Source organism: Pezoporus occidentalis, unplaced genomic scaffold, assembly GCF_034315485.1.
Source record: "Pezoporus occidentalis ecotype Australia unplaced genomic scaffold, CSIRO_AGI_Poc_V1 ctg133, whole genome shotgun sequence".
Taxonomy (NCBI): Eukaryota; Metazoa; Chordata; class Aves; order Psittaciformes; family Psittacidae; genus Pezoporus; species Pezoporus occidentalis.
In genome coordinates this window covers 1,923,792-1,942,430 of record NW_026913136.1, presented here as the reverse complement: position 1 = coordinate 1,942,430, position 18,639 = coordinate 1,923,792, and the positions used below count along the sequence as shown (strand labels likewise).

At 35.5% G+C, this 18,639-nt stretch overlaps 1 protein-coding gene across 5 annotated transcripts in view; it reads right to left on the bottom strand.

Annotated features, from left to right (window-relative positions):
* Positions 1-4,473: 4,473 nt before the first annotated feature.
* The window catches only part of ZDHHC21 (zinc finger DHHC-type palmitoyltransferase 21), a 38,215-nt gene continuing 24,049 nt past the window's right edge, over positions 4,474-18,639 (bottom strand). For all 5 annotated transcript variants that reach the window (XM_062609014.1, XM_062609015.1, XM_062609013.1 and 2 more), the window contains 2 exons: positions 6,016-6,059; positions 4,474-5,486 (listed from right to left, as the gene is read on the bottom strand). In XM_062609014.1, coding sequence (XP_062464998.1) covers positions 5,354-5,486; positions 6,016-6,059 — 177 coding nt within the window. In that variant the 3' untranslated portion in view covers positions 4,474-5,353. The remainder of the gene's footprint in view (positions 5,487-6,015; positions 6,060-18,639) is intronic.

Below are 18,639 nucleotides of genomic sequence, written 5' to 3'. Positions count from 1 at the left end.
CCCTTGTAAAGCTGAGACTACTGCTCATATCATACCCAGCAGTTTCTACTTTATTCCTCTCTCCTATACTTTTCTATGGCCATTAATACTTCTGCACTTGTTTTTACATGTCTAAACCCAGCACGTCATTTGAAAGAGACAAACATGTGAAAACTCTCTGCATCAAAATCTGACATAAATTCACAGGTACACAAACCAGATGATTAGCTGATTCAGATCCATTTAACTCTTTCAAAAAGTGTTCCAAAAATGATTATGAACAATCTAATACATTGTAAAAAAACATACAAGCCAAAGATTAAGAAGAAAAAAAAAATGGCAATTCATGTAACTTTTAGTTTATGGTTATATCAGAGGCTCCTACTCTAGTGGGGGTTATGGATAATTGTGAACTCTATCTTAGCATAAATGTGCCTGCGTCTCATGTGCTTGCATCCCTGAGCAGCTTGCTTTAGAAATCTGATTGTTCTTACCTTCCATAACAAGAGCATAAAGAAAGGAAAAAAAAAAAAAAAGGATGGGGTGGGAGGGTAGGAGGGTTAATTCATCAGTATAACATAAACATCTGCATACACATAATTATATAGGCAAGAAATTTAACCAATACTGTAACTAGTGTTATTATACCAATAGATACGCCTAACAGAGAAAGTTTTCAGTATTTCCACCAACACTCATTTGGTCTCTTAAAACCAACCAAACTCAGATAATAATTTCCTTACTAACTATTCAGTGATTTTTCACAGGCCAGTTTTCAGAAACAATCATTTGGGATTATAGCTTAATTTAGTCACAATAAAAAAAATACTGAGCAATGAGAATAACTTCTATAAGAATTAGGAAAAAAAGAACAGATTTGGAAAATATTAGCAAAGGATTTACACAACTTTAAACCAATGTAAATGAAATCCAGAGAAGAAAAAGAAACTTTGGTTTTCTTTTTTAATTTAAAAATAAGATTTCCAAAAAATACAGAACATAAGAAATCTCAGTAGGAATAAAAACATTATCTGTAACTTAAATCAATAAAAAAAAGAAAAAACAGAAAGATTACGTGACTAAAATAAACAAAATAAAAAGACAATACATTGTTTTTCAGATGTACATACTCTTGCACTTTTATATTTGATTAAAGGAATACCAGAGTAAGTTTCCCTGTTTTGATATTATTCATCCATTCACTTCATACGTTACCCATTCAGGCATAATCAGTGCCAGATCTTGTAATTTTCAACAAGTACAGTATAAGCATTAAACAGCATTGTTTGAAAACAGTCAAGATAAATGAATTAGTAAAGCTCAATCACATGTGTGAACTACAAAATTCAGAATACTAGTTTACAAAACTCAGTAATATTTTGCTACCTGGCCCTTAGATTGAAACTGTTAAGGAGACAGAGTGATAATTATCTACCTATAAACTACACTGTGATCTACGGTGTATGAGTCTCAGGAACGTGCACAGAAATACCTATTCACCCAGAAATGCATATAAATTACAATTTAAGTTTCATATTTTCTAACTTGAAAAGCACATATTCAACTGTAAATCTGAATCAGTTTTACAGTTATACAGACGATATTTAGACGAGCTCGTTGCAACAACTGACTTTCATTGCTCCACCACAGCTTGGCAAGACAGAAGATGCTTAGCCACTGAGGAAGCAGTAAAAACTCTTTTGAAGAACAATGCTTTCTGAAGTATTCAGTCACGCAGTATGTTGCGGATGAACAGACACTGTATTTTAGAAGTATCAATTCTTCCCAAAAGTAACCCATAGCATCTCTCATTATCACTCAGTTTTAAAGTTGAAAGTTTGTTACCTGTTCAGTGTATGATGAAGACAAAGGGTGGAGATAGCCAAGTTAAATAATACATCTAGGTGACAGCATCCTCGAATATATAACAGAAACACTGCAGTAAGTGATGTACCGCTGGCAGGAAGGCGAGACAATAAGTTAAATACTGTATTACAAAAAAAGCGTTTCATGTTAACTAACGACTTCAGGTTGCCAGAAAACTCATCTTATTGACACATTTCATCTGAATGCAAAGTTGACTTTAATAGTATTGCAGAAATCCTATCTTTGCCACCTACATTCCTTGCATTGGCATATAATGGCTAATGTATCATTTACTGCACAAAACTGGACAACTGTAAGATGGACATTGAAAGACATCACATAATGACAGCATATGTATTTATTTACTGCGTAACTGCCACTCTTCACAATCTCACCTCATTTGGTAAACTCTGGTCATGAATCAGAACAATTTTTTTGGCCCCACCTTCATTTTCTCTGTGCTTCCATAAACATTCCACTCACATTAACCAGTTTTAGATTCAAACCAAGGAGAAAGCTGCCTAGTTCAAAATCTATCCTACCACTTGCTTCTTTGACTGTTTCTTACTCATGAATCCTCCTCAAGACTGAGAATGACTGCATATCTCAGGTACTCTACCATCTGTTCAATGGAACCTGTCCTTGAAACCAACAGATCAAAGGATAGGTTGGTAAAAGTTATTTAATGCACAGTCTTTTATTTTAGGCATTAAGATCTTCCAGATGAAATCTCGAATCTCTGGTATTATGAGGAGACAGTGAGGTAACATTGTTTGGTCCTACCAGGAGCTACCCCATACTGCAAGTAAATCAGTTATTTTCCAATGTTTTCAGATTGTTTTTCATTAGTGCCTTGAGATCTCTTTGTACCCCTCAGAAAATAAAATATCATGAAGTTCACATCTAGTATTAACTGTGCTCATTAAAGCATGTGTAGCTTTGATATTACATTAGGATGAAACATGAGTAACAATGACAAGCACTAATTAGTACTAAGAATGCAATTTCTACTAAAAAAAAAAAAAAAATCATGAAGGAGAGCCAGACGGAAATAAGTGGGATTTCAAAGTAAAGATTCAAAGGATTTCAAACTAGATCATAAAAGTCTACCTGATCATTTCCTGCTGGAATAACTCTTTCTGATAATCAGTTTCAGAAACATTAATAAACTAGTAACATAATTTTTTAAAATATTTTTATTACTTTTACACTTTTGGAGGCCTGTTATTCAGAGATAGCGCACTGCCTCTTAAAAATGAAGCCTGTTCAAAATCTCCCTTCTCTCCTGCACATACTCAGAAATGGGGTAAGAAAAGGAAGTAGCTGCCTCAATTGCATTGCATACTGATTCCTAATGTTAAGGATGAATAGCAGAATGAGACAAAAAAAAAAAAAACAAACAAACAAACAAAAAAAAAAAGTACCAAAAAATCCAAGAATCCGAAGACATTTGAGAAACTGTCAATCTGTGCAAACAGCATTTTTATTTGAGAATCGGGCCGGGTTTTTATGTGCATGATTTAGTTAAATGTATGGTTGATACTTCAGCCTCAAGGCTTTTCTTTCTATCACTCCAGTAAGCGGCTTATCATTCAGATACTTGTATGTGGTCATACCGGGTCGTTCCCGAGGGCGGCCAACAGAGGGAGCCAGGGGAGCGAAGGAGGACGCGCTGCCAGGTAAACCGCGGACGTCTGCCCTCGTTTGGTACCCCTGTGCTCCACAATGCCGGCAGGTAACAGAACTGCTTTTATTTCCCTGTGTTTCACGAAGACTTAACTAGTGAAATTCCCGGGAAAACAAACAAAGAGACAAACAAAAAAACAAACAAGAAAAAACCCCGAGAGAATACTGCCATTACTTTATAATGTGTATGCACATTCTTTTTAATTCCAAGCACTGCTCCAGCCTTTTCATCCACTTTCCTCAAGCTTCAAGTCATTTTTAAGATGTACCTTTCAGAATTTTCAATAGATCGTTAAAACCTGTTAATTCAATAAAGGGACACCCAACACTGGCAGTGGCTATGTTACGACTTTCAAAGAGCTGATGTAAAAAATCATTATGAATAAAACTCATGACAAATCTAGCCCTTCTTTTTGAATGAACTGTTCGTAAACAAGCTATTCTCTCCAAACTACCTATATCACATCCTGATTTTTTGTCTTTCATTATCCTGTTGCATGACTGTTATTTAAGGTGGATCCTAGTCCCGTTAGACAACACAGCAGCATAACTGAACAAAAATTCACATCAAAGCTGTGAATTTCTCCAAAAAAATCACAGAACTTTCAAAAATCATATCACGCTGATATTTGTACAGATCCAGAGGGACAGAATAAATTACACAATTTTTCCAATATAGCAAAGCTGATCCAGTACTTTGGAAATCATCATTTTACCAAACGTAACCTTAAGGATGCTTTCTTCAGTTAACTACTTCTGCACTTAAAGGGCCCACAATAAGCTATCTACATTGACATAGTAACCTATTAAATCAGTTAATGTACTTCACTATTCATGTTAGTACCAAATATCTGATGTATAAATATTTTAAAATATTTTCACATATATTTCCAATATACAAACACTTAGACCAATTCCACCTAATCATAACTAAAGGAAACATAAAATTTATAACTTTATTAACAATATACTCTTTTTTATGGTACATCATGCAAACTAATTAAATCCACATTTTTAGAAAAGTAATCATTTGAGTATTTGCACCATACAACTTTTTTATTGAATTATTGCAAAGAAATCCTTGTGATATAAGGAAAACATGCTTTCTATCTGCATACTTTACCCTGGAACATATCATCTCCTTTGATGACATAAAGACATGAATATTTTTCACTAGGATCATATCTATGCAGAAAGATAACTGTAACATGTTTGATTTCTCTATATAAACACATACATTGACATGTATTTTTATAAATCTCTTTGGGGAAGGTTTTGGAAGAAGTCTGCATTGGTTTTATACGTTACCTTTTATAGTGCAGTGCCACAGGATTACTATTGCATATCATAAATAAATGGCAGTGTCAGTGAATTTTAAATACATGTAGCAGAAAAAAGACATAAATATTATCAAGACACACCTACAGATAAAAAAATCAAGGCTGAATAAGACACTTAGTGGGAAAGCTAACAATCAATGTAAACTTCAGTGTTTTCTACCGAAATAAAAAAAAAAGCCAGTATGAAACAAATAGAGTAAGACTGCATTCCAGTCATTTGGTTTTGGTATTAACCTCAAATACAAAAGAAATCCCCTTGGAAAGCTAATTTAGAAGTAAATATGCCTAAGATGAAACATACAACTTGTATTAATCTCAGAACAGAATCAAGACCACTATTAAATACAGACTAGAGCACACTGTTGTGCCTATGATTGGTGGGTGGATTTTAATTGACTTGAAGACTGTCATAGTCCTATTATCATAAAACCTGTAATGCACTTCCAGCATGGAGGACCCATCTGTGCCCACCATCCATCTGTTTAGACGTGATTGGCAAAGTGGTAGGGAACACGCAGTGGTTGCCTCTGCCTGAAAGGAATAAACCACAGGATCTTCCAGTGAGTGCCAAAAACTTCTGAGAAGGTCTGCTGCCATGGCTTTTGGGGCCTCGATCTACAGAAGACAGCATTATTAGTGAAAGACAGCACGCCCACAGTGCACTTCAGTCAGCTAGAACAATGCAGGTTGGCTGGGGATCCAATACTGGACTCTGATGAATTGTGTCCCAGCATCATAAATGCAGCTTTTCTTTCATTAAGGCACACAGCTGAGACTTAACTTTGGAGAACAGAAACTATCTGTGTCGTCAATCAACCGAAGGCAACTGCTGAAGCAGAGAAGAACCTCTGAATCAATTAAATGTATGTCAAGACACAGCAGAAAGTGTCTTTTGATCTTTACTGTTGAAAGAAAATATAGTTCCACTGGTTTTGGAATGGGACTAATGTGAGGCTACTTTGTGTACAACCAATATTAAAAGATTAGTGAACTGCTGCTAGAGATAGGAAGTACAGAGCACAACACCACACAAAAATAATCTTAACAAAGTCCCTGCAATTCCTTTTCTCTTTCACACAGTTTAAACCCCCAGCTACTCCTTCAGCTTTTCAGCAAACAAATGCAGAAATTTGAGAGCACTTACGTGTCTTCCCAACAGTTTGACATTTTTTCTATACTTGTAGTGTCCTGTTGAAGAAAACACAATAAAAAAGTATTTATTTACAATTATTAACAGTTAAAATGTCATTCTGAAAGCAACTAGGTTACATATTACTCATCAGATTAGTTTTAAATAGGTGTGAGATCATACATGCAAATTTACTCAGTCTGTTAAATGTTTTTCACAAACACGATGTGAATCTGTACTGTGTGGTTTTACTGTGACAGCACATAGCACAGAATGTCAACAAAAATGTACCGCATTATTACATTCAAAATTTATTCAGATATTACAATTAATGGGACATTTAGATGCAATGTGTGTAAGATAGACTCTTGACATACTTTTCACAAGCACTGATCCCACTGAGATAACCACAGAAAAATTTAGTAAAATGTACCTGTTAACAGTTGTGGCATTTTTGAAAAGCATGAGCTATGAAGAAGTTTTAAAATAGTGTTTAAAATAGTGATTTTTATGAGTATTGCAACGCAAATAGCACCACTAGGAATATACCATCAGTTTCCACAGTCACTACAGGTAAATACCAAATACAAAAATTATTCTCTTAAAATGCAACAAAAACTAAACGATATGCAGAGTGAATGCATCCCTGAAGCAAACAGTAAATTAAATTCATACTTTTCTGATTAATCAGTCACAAAGTTTTATAATTAAAAAAAAATTAAGCTTAGATCACCCCCAAATAAAGCTTTTAAAACTACCAACAATAGTACTTTTTCTCACTTTTGCACTACATAATTAACAAAAAAGTCAGGCTTTTGGGTGGTGTTTTTTTTTTTGTTAAACTCCAGCATTATTAGGATTTTCAATGCACATTCATAGCTCATTCTGTTCCAAAATCCCTCATGAGGTCCAAAATTCAATAACTGAAATACTTCTCATGATTCCATCTCCCTTTTAAAGCAGCTTGACATTTCCCTTTACTGTTCATTGATTTAGGCATGCACATAATGCACCTGTCAGATTACACTAGCATCTGAATGAAACCAAGAACTGGTCTCCATTGTCCCAGCTATACAGACACACAAGGGCTGCGGTTTAATTAGGCTGCAACTTCATTGTCATCTGGAAACACTACCTAGCAATAAAACCATACTGTGTTCCTCGATTGTTCCTGCCATCAGTGCATCCAATTCAGGGCAGGCACTGCTGGGATTCTGCCACCATCTTTCATAAAGCTTTGAAGAGGAAGGGTGAAATATGAGTGGGAACAAAATGAAGAAGCTTCACCAGATACAGGTGGCCTCAACTTCCCTTGTCGACTTTTGTCTTTCTAAATCCACTTCCCAGCTCTGATGAGTTTTGGAAGAGGATCCTTTACTATATGCTAAATGGCAAAAAATCTTAATTGTGCCCATGATGTACCTAGCTGAATTCTAGGTGCACTACGGCAAACAAGAGAAGTTCCCTCTTCTCACGCATACCTGCGCATCGTGGTGACAATGTATAGGTTTTTTCCCTGTTAGCGAAGGCATGCTCACAGCAGACTACATAAACTGTTCTGGCCCCGTGATTAAGCAGACTTGAACAACCGCTCCATAGTGAGAGAGGATAGGACTGGAGACAGAAGAATGTAAATACTGTCTGTTGTTTTGATTCCCACAGATAAACTGCTCCTTTCCACTGTTTGGGCTTGTCTAGCATATTCCTCCTCACCTGCCACCAGTGGCAGGGAAGCATTACAGGACACAAGCCATTCTCCTTCACAGGGCAAGATTGGGCTTGCCTTGGCTAAGGGCATAGCCAAGGGATATTCTGCTTCCTTAGGCTGGCTGTTTTCCTAACTCCTGCCAGAACAAATACCACCTTTTCTGACCACAGAAATCCACACACAACTTTCTGAATAAAAAAGGACTAAGTAAACACAGGTATTGCTTCCGCAACATTTCAGTGAGGCTATAGTATCATCTTCATGAGATGCTCCTTCTGTAACTGCAAAAATATCTCAGCTCTACAAAGTATCATCTCTATCAACTCAAAGCTGCCTACCTGTTACTAGAAAATAAAAATAACTTTGGTATGTTTGAAAGCAATGATTGCTAAAGAAGTTTGTAAAACAGTAACATGCTAGTCCAAACTATAATTTATTTCTAGCTGTTAAAGGTTTATGCTATCATTTCACTAAAGGAACCTTAAAGTAGCTTTGGGTACAGAAGTAACACAATAAAAGAACACCTTAAATCCGGCTTTTTGCCATGTTTCTTCACACTGTTTATTCATTAACATATTCATACAGCTCTTTAAATAATACATTTGAGATTTTTTTGAAGAATTCCCAGGTTGAGAACTGGGGGTTGTAATTCTTTTTAATTGTTATCATGGCATGTTATCGTGACCTGGAAGATGATCATGAGGGTTTGTCCCCCTCAAAATGTAATCCATTAAATTAATGATTTAAGTGAAAGCACCAAAACAGGAACTGCAGAACATGACTGAAGAAAACACTGTCAAGCTTCCGCACCTTTAAAACACACTAGGGATATGGAAGTTGGATAGGAAGTCAAAGGAAATTCTTCCTTCTTTCCTTCTCTCCCTCCTTCCCTCTTTCCCAACATCTACTTTAGAATACTTTAAAGGAATTAGGACTGAGCAGTAAACCCTTTGATTCTGGGATACTTTTTCAGAATTACAAAAACCTTATAGCCACATTTTAAAAGCTGTGAACTATGGCTGTGAACCAAATTCCCCTAACAGCTTCCCTCTGCCAACACTGCTGCCAAACAGTTGGGGTCATTTGAAATGTACTTGCATTTGAGAGTGAACTAATTTACCTTTTCATATGAAAGTGAAACTTCACAGCAACCCAGGAAACTCGGTAGCCCCTCTAGAGACAAGAAAGGAACGAAAGGGAGAGGACCCCAGTTGAGTTTTGGCCTGTTATTTAAGGCTTTCTTCTCAGACAGACAATTTCTATTTCTTTCAGAGACTGGAGGATTAGAATAATCTTACCACTCTTCTGAATGACAAGGTGTTCCTCTGTTCATTAACATATCTCACAATGGCTTTCAACCAGAATACCACCTCTCTTAATTATGCATTTGATGTATACCCTGGTTTTGTTACAACATCAGTGTTACAGCCTAAGAGGCTTTGGCTGTCTGCATATACTATCATCTTGGATTACTATTATCACAAATAGAACTCTGCTAAGATTCCCTCCCTATTCCCTAATGCTGACGTTAAAATCTTTTGGAGAACTAGCAATCATCCAAATGTTTAAAATAAACTGCTATGAGCAAACATGGCATATCTATTGAGTCCTAGTAACCTCTATCTCCATAAAATAAAATTCACAATTGCATACAAGAAAAAATTGACTAACCCATAATTGATTAATTTCACGATGGGTCATGTGGACCCCTGGAGTGATCATCCAGATTGGAAACAACTATTACTCTTGCACCTAGTTATTCAGATACATACCTACTGATAAGCATCTTAAAGCAACCAGGAAAAACAAAATTGTACCTTCGTGAGAAAGGTAAAAGAAATTGAAGGAATTAAACATAGCAATAATTAAAACCACATCACTTCAAAACAAGAGGAAAAGGGTATAGGTTTCTGATTCTGCTGAGGGAATGAAGAGTGGCTTTTTGCTTTGAAAACACTGCAAGTCTGCAAGAGCAGCTTGTTTAAGGGACAACAGCTAAGATGGGGAACGGAAAGAACTGTGTAAGAGCACTGACTGCATTCTGCAGGCTAACTTAAGATTCATTTGCAAATGCACCTGTATTAGCTAAAAAGAGGAATATATTTTTCATAGCTGTATTTTGAATTAGCATAACCAACTGCTTGAAAAAACAGGCTTTTTATAAAGATCACATGCACTGTTTAACAAGCTGTGCCATAGGATGGGATTCACCATGAACCATTTATCATGGAAGAAGCACATGACTGAAAATATATTTTCCTCTTACTGATTCATATTCTCCAAAGGAGAAGCTGTAATTTGTAACTCACAGGACTAACTCCTAAGCACGCAGCCACAGTCTTGGGTTTGATTTTTCTCCTGTGTTTGCTTAAAGTAACATGTAATCAGTACAGCTCTAATACTTCCAGTAGAAGAACATAAGCATTGTGCCACACTTTCTTAATACAGTATTTTCAAATACTTAGTATATAAGAATCATCAGGAAAATATGATAAAGTGGAGAGAGGAGAAAAACATACAAACAAAATACTCAAAACTTGCAAGCCTTTCTGAATTTGCAGCCATTGCTTCTATCCTAAAGTGCAAGACAACATATCATCTAGCTGAATAATAAGTTTTTTCATTCCTTCCAACATCCTTTAATTGTGTGCACGTAAATGACAGGTGATCAACTGAAGAATATAAAAATACTGAAAATCTCATAGAAAGCATACTTCATATTTCAGAAATTTTGCTTTTTGACATTACTTTTGGATTTCCACTTTGCCATCTTTTAGCGATGTTTCCTTACATCTAGACAGCTTATATGATTAATTTTATCAATTACAATTATGTTCAGCCTGAAAATTACTAGTTCAGTTTTAACCTCAAGTCCCTAAATCAGAGAATTGTGTGCAAAATGAAAAAGCTAAACTATATTATTTCTAGGAATACTTCGACACTCCTCTGTGCTCTGATGAATTTAGTTGAACAATGCATTGATCAGCTATCAGAAAAGGATTCAATGAAAAGAAAACCTCTGACAGTAAATTGGGAACACACCTACAAACAGATATCTTTTCTTTGTTCTATTTCAAATCCTTAGTGTGTCATGGGCAGATAGCTGCATGACAGCAAGGCATGTGACAAAACATACTATTTTTCTTGATACTTACGAATGTCTTCTTAGCACAAAAATATCAGGGAAAAAAAAATTACTTAGGAAGGCTAGGTGTTGACCTTCCTCACACAGAAGCCATTTTAATGGTCTGATGTCTAAATGAGACAAGCAACTTTTAAGGAAAATGTACTCAGTACTCAGAACACTCAAACGTTATTATAGTTACTTATTTTCAGTTGGTTAAAGGTACTTCCTTTACTATTCAGAAAAAATAACTAAATATACTGAATATTTATTTATAATAAATGTATAAAATAACTAGAATTGTAAAAGGACTTCCTCCTTGAGTGATGATCACAGGGTATTTTTTGCATTGTATTTTGGCTCTCTGCACAATATAAAATGTCTTTAATTAAATTTTCTAATGTACGTTTTTCCTTAATAATATTGTAAATAATTAACTTCAATAAAAGCATTCCACTTTACCTAAAACCATGTAATTATTTAAAAAATGCAGATGAGACCTTTTGCCACTCAGTGTGAATTTATCCTCACTTATCCTGAATTTATCCTTAAATTTTAAATAGCTCAGGAAAGAAGTTTTTGAAATTTACTAGAATTGTCCTTTAACAGTAAATATGTGTTTAAGACTGTCAGAATACATTTAATGAAATGTTAAACAAATTGCTATTCTGATTGTGAAGAATAAGGTAAAAATACAAAAGACTTCACACAGTTAAAAAAATCCCATCCAAAGACCATGACATCACTAATTCCTGACAATTTACAGGACTTCATGCAGTCTTCTAATAAAAGATTTACCTACACGTGGATTACAGGTAGAGACAGGAAATGGGGAAGGGATAATAATGGGGAAGACACAGACAGGCAACATTAACATGAACTTATTTTCTGTTACTTCTCTAATTTCAAATTACTAATTGGGTTTGAGGTTTACATACCTTTTGCTCTCCCTCTACAATTACTTTATATCTTACACTTTATTATAGTCAGCTAAAGAATATGTTTGCCTGGGAATCCTAATTTCCCTACCAATCCTAATTTCTTCTGTGTTAAACTTAATTATAAGGATTAATAGCTCCTTGATTACATTTCTGCCATGTTTGAAAAAAACAGAAAAAAACCTTAGTATTTCACTAATCAAAATAGCATTTAATAGATTATCTGATTAAAGATACAGTTATGAATAAGTTTAATTATAAGACACTTAAGAGACAAAAAAGCATTTTAGCACAACTAGATCACTTGTGCACTCTCTATATTAAAACAGCAATGGATCAACAGTATGAACTATTCAAGGAATTAAAAAGCCTTTGAGTTTATTGCTAGAATAATTGCAGCTAAATTTTCATTATTTTGCATTTCAACCTTTGTAAGAGTTTATCTGACTGATTATACAAAGAATTCTAATTTTTTCACTGGCATTTTTATTCTTTGCACTTCATTTTTGAAATATACTATTAAAGTAAATGATACTCCTAAAGAAAATTAATGGCTTGAAAATATTCTTTTGTAATAATTATATCTGAAAGATAATTTTTACAATTTCCATCTTTTAAAAATTTCCTTAAAGGACTTTTTGTCCTTTTGAGAACAAGCTTTGATAAAAATGAATAATGTTCCTTATTACATGCTCACTGTAAGTATCAGTCACACTAAGTAAAATAGTTAATATATATGAATTAATAAGTTTAAAACATTCATGTGGAAATGGATCTGTTTACAAGTATGACAAAAACCAGGTAGTGAAATATATTTGGTACTTGAAGGTGAAAAGGAGAAACACTGCAACAATAATAAAACATAGCACTCAACAAATACCAAGATTGTAAAATGCTTCTACGGGAAAAAAATCTATGTGGTAGGCATCAATATTGTGCACAAGACAGACTGTTGAACACCAGCTGTTAAACTATTTTCCCTTACATCCTCCACAAACCAAATAATGGGAAATTTCTCTCTACAACATCCACATAGTAGTGATGCATCAGGATATTGGCATATCACCGTACCCCATTCAAACAGTTAATTAACAGGAAACCCCGGTAGCATTAATTAAATTAATAAAGTCATTGTCCACTTAGTTTATAATAATGCATCCACCATCATGTACAAAGACCACATGGTATCTATTAAATTTATAAAAGCCCATCCATTACATAGTTCTGACCCAGAGAAACAAGTTAATTACTAAATAATTTTAATGAAAAGTTTTTCTCTGCAATGCTAACCACAAAAATCACATAAAATCATACTAGATAGACACAGTGGTAAAATGAAGACAATTTCTTTCATTCCATATAAATACTTTTTTGAACATACGGAAAAATGAAAACACAAACTGGTTAGTGTTTGAAATAAAAAACAATCAAAGGTAATCCTTTAAAATTAGGGTTCAGATTAGTCTCTGCAAAGGATGCTGTTTAACTGAAACATCTGGTAGTGTTATGTTGAGAGACAGGCCTTTTTTAACTTTGGAAATGAGATTAGTAGATCAGTTATTTTTAAGTGTTCGAGTAATTTCTAATTATTTTATCTGGGTCACAGATAATCTGCTTTTACAGGGCTCCCACAATGACATCAGAGGATCACTGCTGAACTGATTATCCTGTTACCTTCCACCATCCATGGGAAGAGAGGATTTTCCTCTTGTACTGAGGAACAGAAAGAAGTGGCTGATTGCTTCAGACAGGTGGCAGCCAACAAGATAAAGAATACAGATCTTGACAGGAAGAAAAACTTCACATATGGAAAAGGTACCAGCCTTATAAAAGGTCAGCAAACTGAATGCTTCTTCGTAGCGTATGGTGCAATTTAAAACCTCACTAGAGATAAACAAATATCAAAATAATCAGAAAAGTCATTTTTAGAAAAGTGTGCCATATATTACTTGATCTACAACAATGCCTTGTAGATCAAATATAACTGATATCAGAATCTTACAGTATAAATAGAAAAAATTGGCTTTTACCATTTAACTGTTGAAGTGATGTGAAAGACATATAGAAGTATTTTCTTAAAGCAAAAATGGAGCTTGAGCAGGAATAACGAAAGTTCCAGGGCTAGTCTTGAACTAACATACACACAAGCATCCTGACAGTTCCACCTTTTAAAAGCATCTTGAATTGCAGCTCTTTACCTCCTGCAATCATAAACCAGAAGCAACCTGTATATATATATATATATATATATATATATACATACACATATACACACTTTTGTTAAGCCTGAATGAATAAATAGGCTAGTTACGCTCTGCTCTTTTTTTTTTTTTCTTTTTTTTAGGTATAGAAGCATCTGTTACATGCAAAAATGAGAGAAGACTTCTTAAAAACCATTATGTCAAGAAGATATGTCTTGAGAAAGTTAGTTTCTGGATATCATTTGACTAGCTTCCAACTAAACTTTATTACTCAATATGAGGATAACTACAGAAAAAAAGTAATTGGAAATAAAACTGAGTAAGACAGGTATGTCTAGGTACATAGACATGTCTACTTTCTTTTAGGTTAAGTGCACATTTTCTACATAAACTTTGCATTTGCCATTGCTACACAATATAATTAATAGCTATCTGCTGTTATTGTACAAGACAGTGGATACCTTGGATTTTTTTTTTGGTTGAAAATTTAAAAACTTTCTGAAATGCAACTATCTTCAAGCAAAATTGTAATTTACCTATAAATAGTGAGTTTATTATTTATTACAAACCACCAAATGAAAATACCCATCTCTCTACCTTCATGGAGTTTTTCTACACTAGCGCCATCTTGTTATCCTGTAGCGTTTGAGGCAAAAAAGGAATAATTGTTTGTGAGATTACAAGCAGCTAGTAGTCTGAAGTAAGGGGTACCAATAATTGACAAAAAAAAAAATATATATATTAGTAGGAGAAAAAATAGTTTTTGTAGGGTGCAACTCACAAAAATATCTTTTGGGTGGGGATTTTGGGGTTTTGTTTTTTTTTTGGGGGGGGTGTTTGTTTGTTTTTTTGCTTTGGATTGTTGTTGCTTTCCTTGGTTTGGGATTTTGGTTTTTTTTCACTTACTGGTATATGTTAAGCTTGCTTTTATTTGTTGAGCATTGTCATTAGAAAACGTGCTACCTGGGAATGTGAGAATACAGGTTCATTTCCATTTAAGGAATATAAAATTTGAATTTTTCCTACAAGCAGTGGCAGGGAGTAGAGGACTGATAAAAGAAGCACCAAGTATGGAAGAGAAGCAGGCCTTCAATATAAATACATTATCATTTTGAAAATTACATTAAGCATTGCTTTGTTCATGGGTGAAACTGTTTTCTTCTATACAGTTCTCTAGAAACATGAAACTTGTAAGTAAGAAGTTATGTTATTGTTATGCTGAGGTTTTAGGAGTATCTTCTTAGGATCCTACAGTCCCTAAATTAGGATCTTAAATTTCTCCCTATTTCAGAGACTAATGAACCAGAAAGAACTGAAGTACTTCCGTTTCCAAAGTATCCAAATAAAAGTTCCCCAAGAGCAATCTCAGGTACATGCTGGAAGAAGTGTTAAAATTCAGGATGACAATGAGCCAAAACAGAGCTTGGGAAAGCAATTGCAGAAGGAGGATGAAAAGAGCTGTATGCCCCTTCTGCTAGAAGTGTATTTCACATATGCTAGTTTCGAGGGAGAAAGCACTAATCTCATATACAGAGGCTACCTCAGCTGCTCCCCTCTCCAATGGAACAATTCCTGTCAAAAGTTCCTCTAAGGACAGTTTTTGCCAACCAGCTGTTCTTCTCTCATTGTAGGAAGTCACCTCCCTTGCTCTTTGGCTTCCTGCACCTCCAGACGAGCTATGAACAGCCTTATGCTAATGATACCCTACCAGTGATACCGAAGTAAGAGAGGTGGTAAATGCACTCAATTATTACGTTAGGCAACTTGTTCTGTTAATCACCTTCTCAAGCAGTAAGTACAGTTTTAAGAAACATTCTCTGTGCAAGGACCAAATTTGAGTACACAAGTTACAAAGTTTTCACTTTTACCAGAAATCACATTTTTTACAAGCATCTTGGTATCTGTCAAACACACATGAAATAGGGTAACAGCAGATTACATGCACCTTTTTCTTAAAGAGCTTATACAGTAGATACTGTTATAACCTATGCAAGTCATGCAATTCATAGGCACAGAAATCAGTCAACTGCACAACGAATTCTGGAAAGTGTCAGCACACACAGCAGACTGCTTCACCTGTACTTCATAATGTGCTGCTTTGCTCTCCTGTTTTAGCTACTGCCCTGTTCCAGAAAAACATGCTGGAGTATATTCACTAAATTAATTCTATACATTCAACTTTATCTTGCTGAAGTAGAAAAATGATAAACTTCCATAAATACGAAGAAACAGCACAAGTGCTGTGACTAGGATAGGTATCACATTTCACATGCATGCTACTTTCCCATTATTTACATTTGAGCAGAGCCATTCAGACGTGGAAATCAACCATAAACAATGAAGTGGGAAGCTACCATTCCAGGTCACAGTTACTTGTTACTCATGATGCTAAAAGAGGACAAACAAGTCTTTGATTTCTTTATCACAAGTTGCTTCTGTAAGACTGACAGTAAGTAGAGCACATTCTATATATGTACTGAAAGACCAAGAACTGAGGATTTTTTCTTAACACGCACATCCAATAGTCCTGGGAAAAGTCAGCCTTAGCTTTGTATTACTTAGCTGGAAAAGAAACCACTGGCTTGGTTTTCAGAAATTTATATAATGACATCAAGCAGGTTTACCTTACAGGCAATCAGGATGTTTTGCTACAAAAATGATCAAAGTTTCATAGGTCCTGAGTTTATTTTTATTTCCAGAAATACGATATTGGCAGCATTTGAAATACAGGTAAATAATGTTAAACCCCTACAACCCTGAACTTGCTGGACCCATTTAGCAACAGTATGTATCAGTGAAAGTTTAGATCACAGAGAATGCAATACTGATTGTCTTATTATTCAAAAATCACTTTTATCCAGGAGCTGTGGAACTAATCTTGTCTTGATGTTAAACTGCAAACACAGGCATAGAGCATGAACTAGGAAACTGTTTATTATCTGTGTTCCTGCAGAAGCACAAGTAAGAGCTGCTTTGCTTCACCTTTTCAAAAGGCCCATGCTCTTGTCCACCTCTCCTGCACACATCTCTGGGCAGCTTCAGCAATCACCGATATTGTTGCTCTGAAGAATAGCTATGGATCAATCAATATAACATGAAGGTTTTAACTGCGTATCTATGCCTTCAAGTGTTTGAGTTTCTTTTAAATTAACCTCAAGTCTGCAGAATTATACTTCAACAATTGCATTCTGCTGTTAAATGGATTTTGATCTGTATCTTTTCATAAGTTAGGTTTAATTTCACCATTAATTAATTATTTTAAATAGAGCTCATTTCAGTTGCAATTTACTCAGTTTATGCAGGAAGGTTAGATGTTGAACAGTAACTCCAGCATAGCACACAGTAGGCACATCGCTGTCTCTTAGTGATCACGGTTCACTGCTTCCACAGGACTTGAATGTTTTCCATGCTGTGTGCTCAGCCCTGTGCATGGGTATACCCGGTTTCTTTGTTTCCCTATTCTATGCATCATAGGCGTGTCTTTAGGGAGCCTGCAAAGAAACTACTCACTCATCTGCTGCCCTCTCCTCCGCCATTTCCATTGGCTAGCCAAAGCTGATAGTCGGTGCTTATGGAGGAAGCAAATCCCCACACTACAATGCTGACAATCAAAATTATTTGTACGGAAAGATTTTCTGACATAACCTGCAGGCTAAGCACAACCTCAACAAACAGATTTGGTTTTGTTTGACTGAAGTCTGACTAGCTGTTTCCAAGTAGATTTCCTTAGAGTGACTGCATTGTTTATTCTTGCCAATTCTATATTAATGAAGAAAGGACTGTAAAAGAAGATGATTGTGCTGCTAATATGGAAATGCTTTGAGTGAGGGACGAACTAGATGACCTGTGTTCTTCAATGAGTCAATGCAACAGCATCCACATGGTGTGGATGAGTTAGAGTTTGGAGATCCCAGTAATGGATTTCCACTTCCCCATCAATCCCAAACCTAAAAACTTGTCCATAGGAAGCAAGCACAACAGCCCCTCCACTACAGGTAGGGTGCAGTAGGATACCCTAATGCAGAAGGGCTGTACTTTCCACCATCTGCCTCTCAAAGTCCATTCATATCCACAGTTATTGTGGTTTATTTGCAAAGGTGGGCAAAGAGGACAAAACAGAATATACAGGCATACTGCAGCTCAGCAACCCACAGAATTATGATTTCAGCACATAAAAGGAGGCTGGACTTGAAAATGTAATTAGCCCACATCTGTTCCAGGGTAGTAGCTGGCTTAGTAAGTGTATAGGATGTACTTCACAGTATATAATGCAACTGACAGAGCAAAAGGGCTTTACAGGACTTTGTAAGAGTTTGCAGTGGTGGTAGCAGCCTGGCAGTGCTAAGGCTCAGAACAGTAAAAGAAGATACTGTCCGTTGCAGAGGCAGCACAGTTTGTGTTCTGTGTCAGAACAGAAATGTCCCAAATTTCAGGTGTATCTGACAGAACAGGGTTCAGACTGAGAGCTTTTATTTCATGTGTACTAAGACTAGCTGAATAAATGCTGATGGCCATAGCCAAAATTTAGTCCAGCTTCTAGCATCACACAGAACAGAATGGTAGACTTAGGTGGGTTAGTGCAGTACTGATCCCATGGCTTTTTGTTCCTTCTCAAATACCATTTAACAGACTAAAACAAATCCGTATTTCAGCATCTGAACTCTAAGG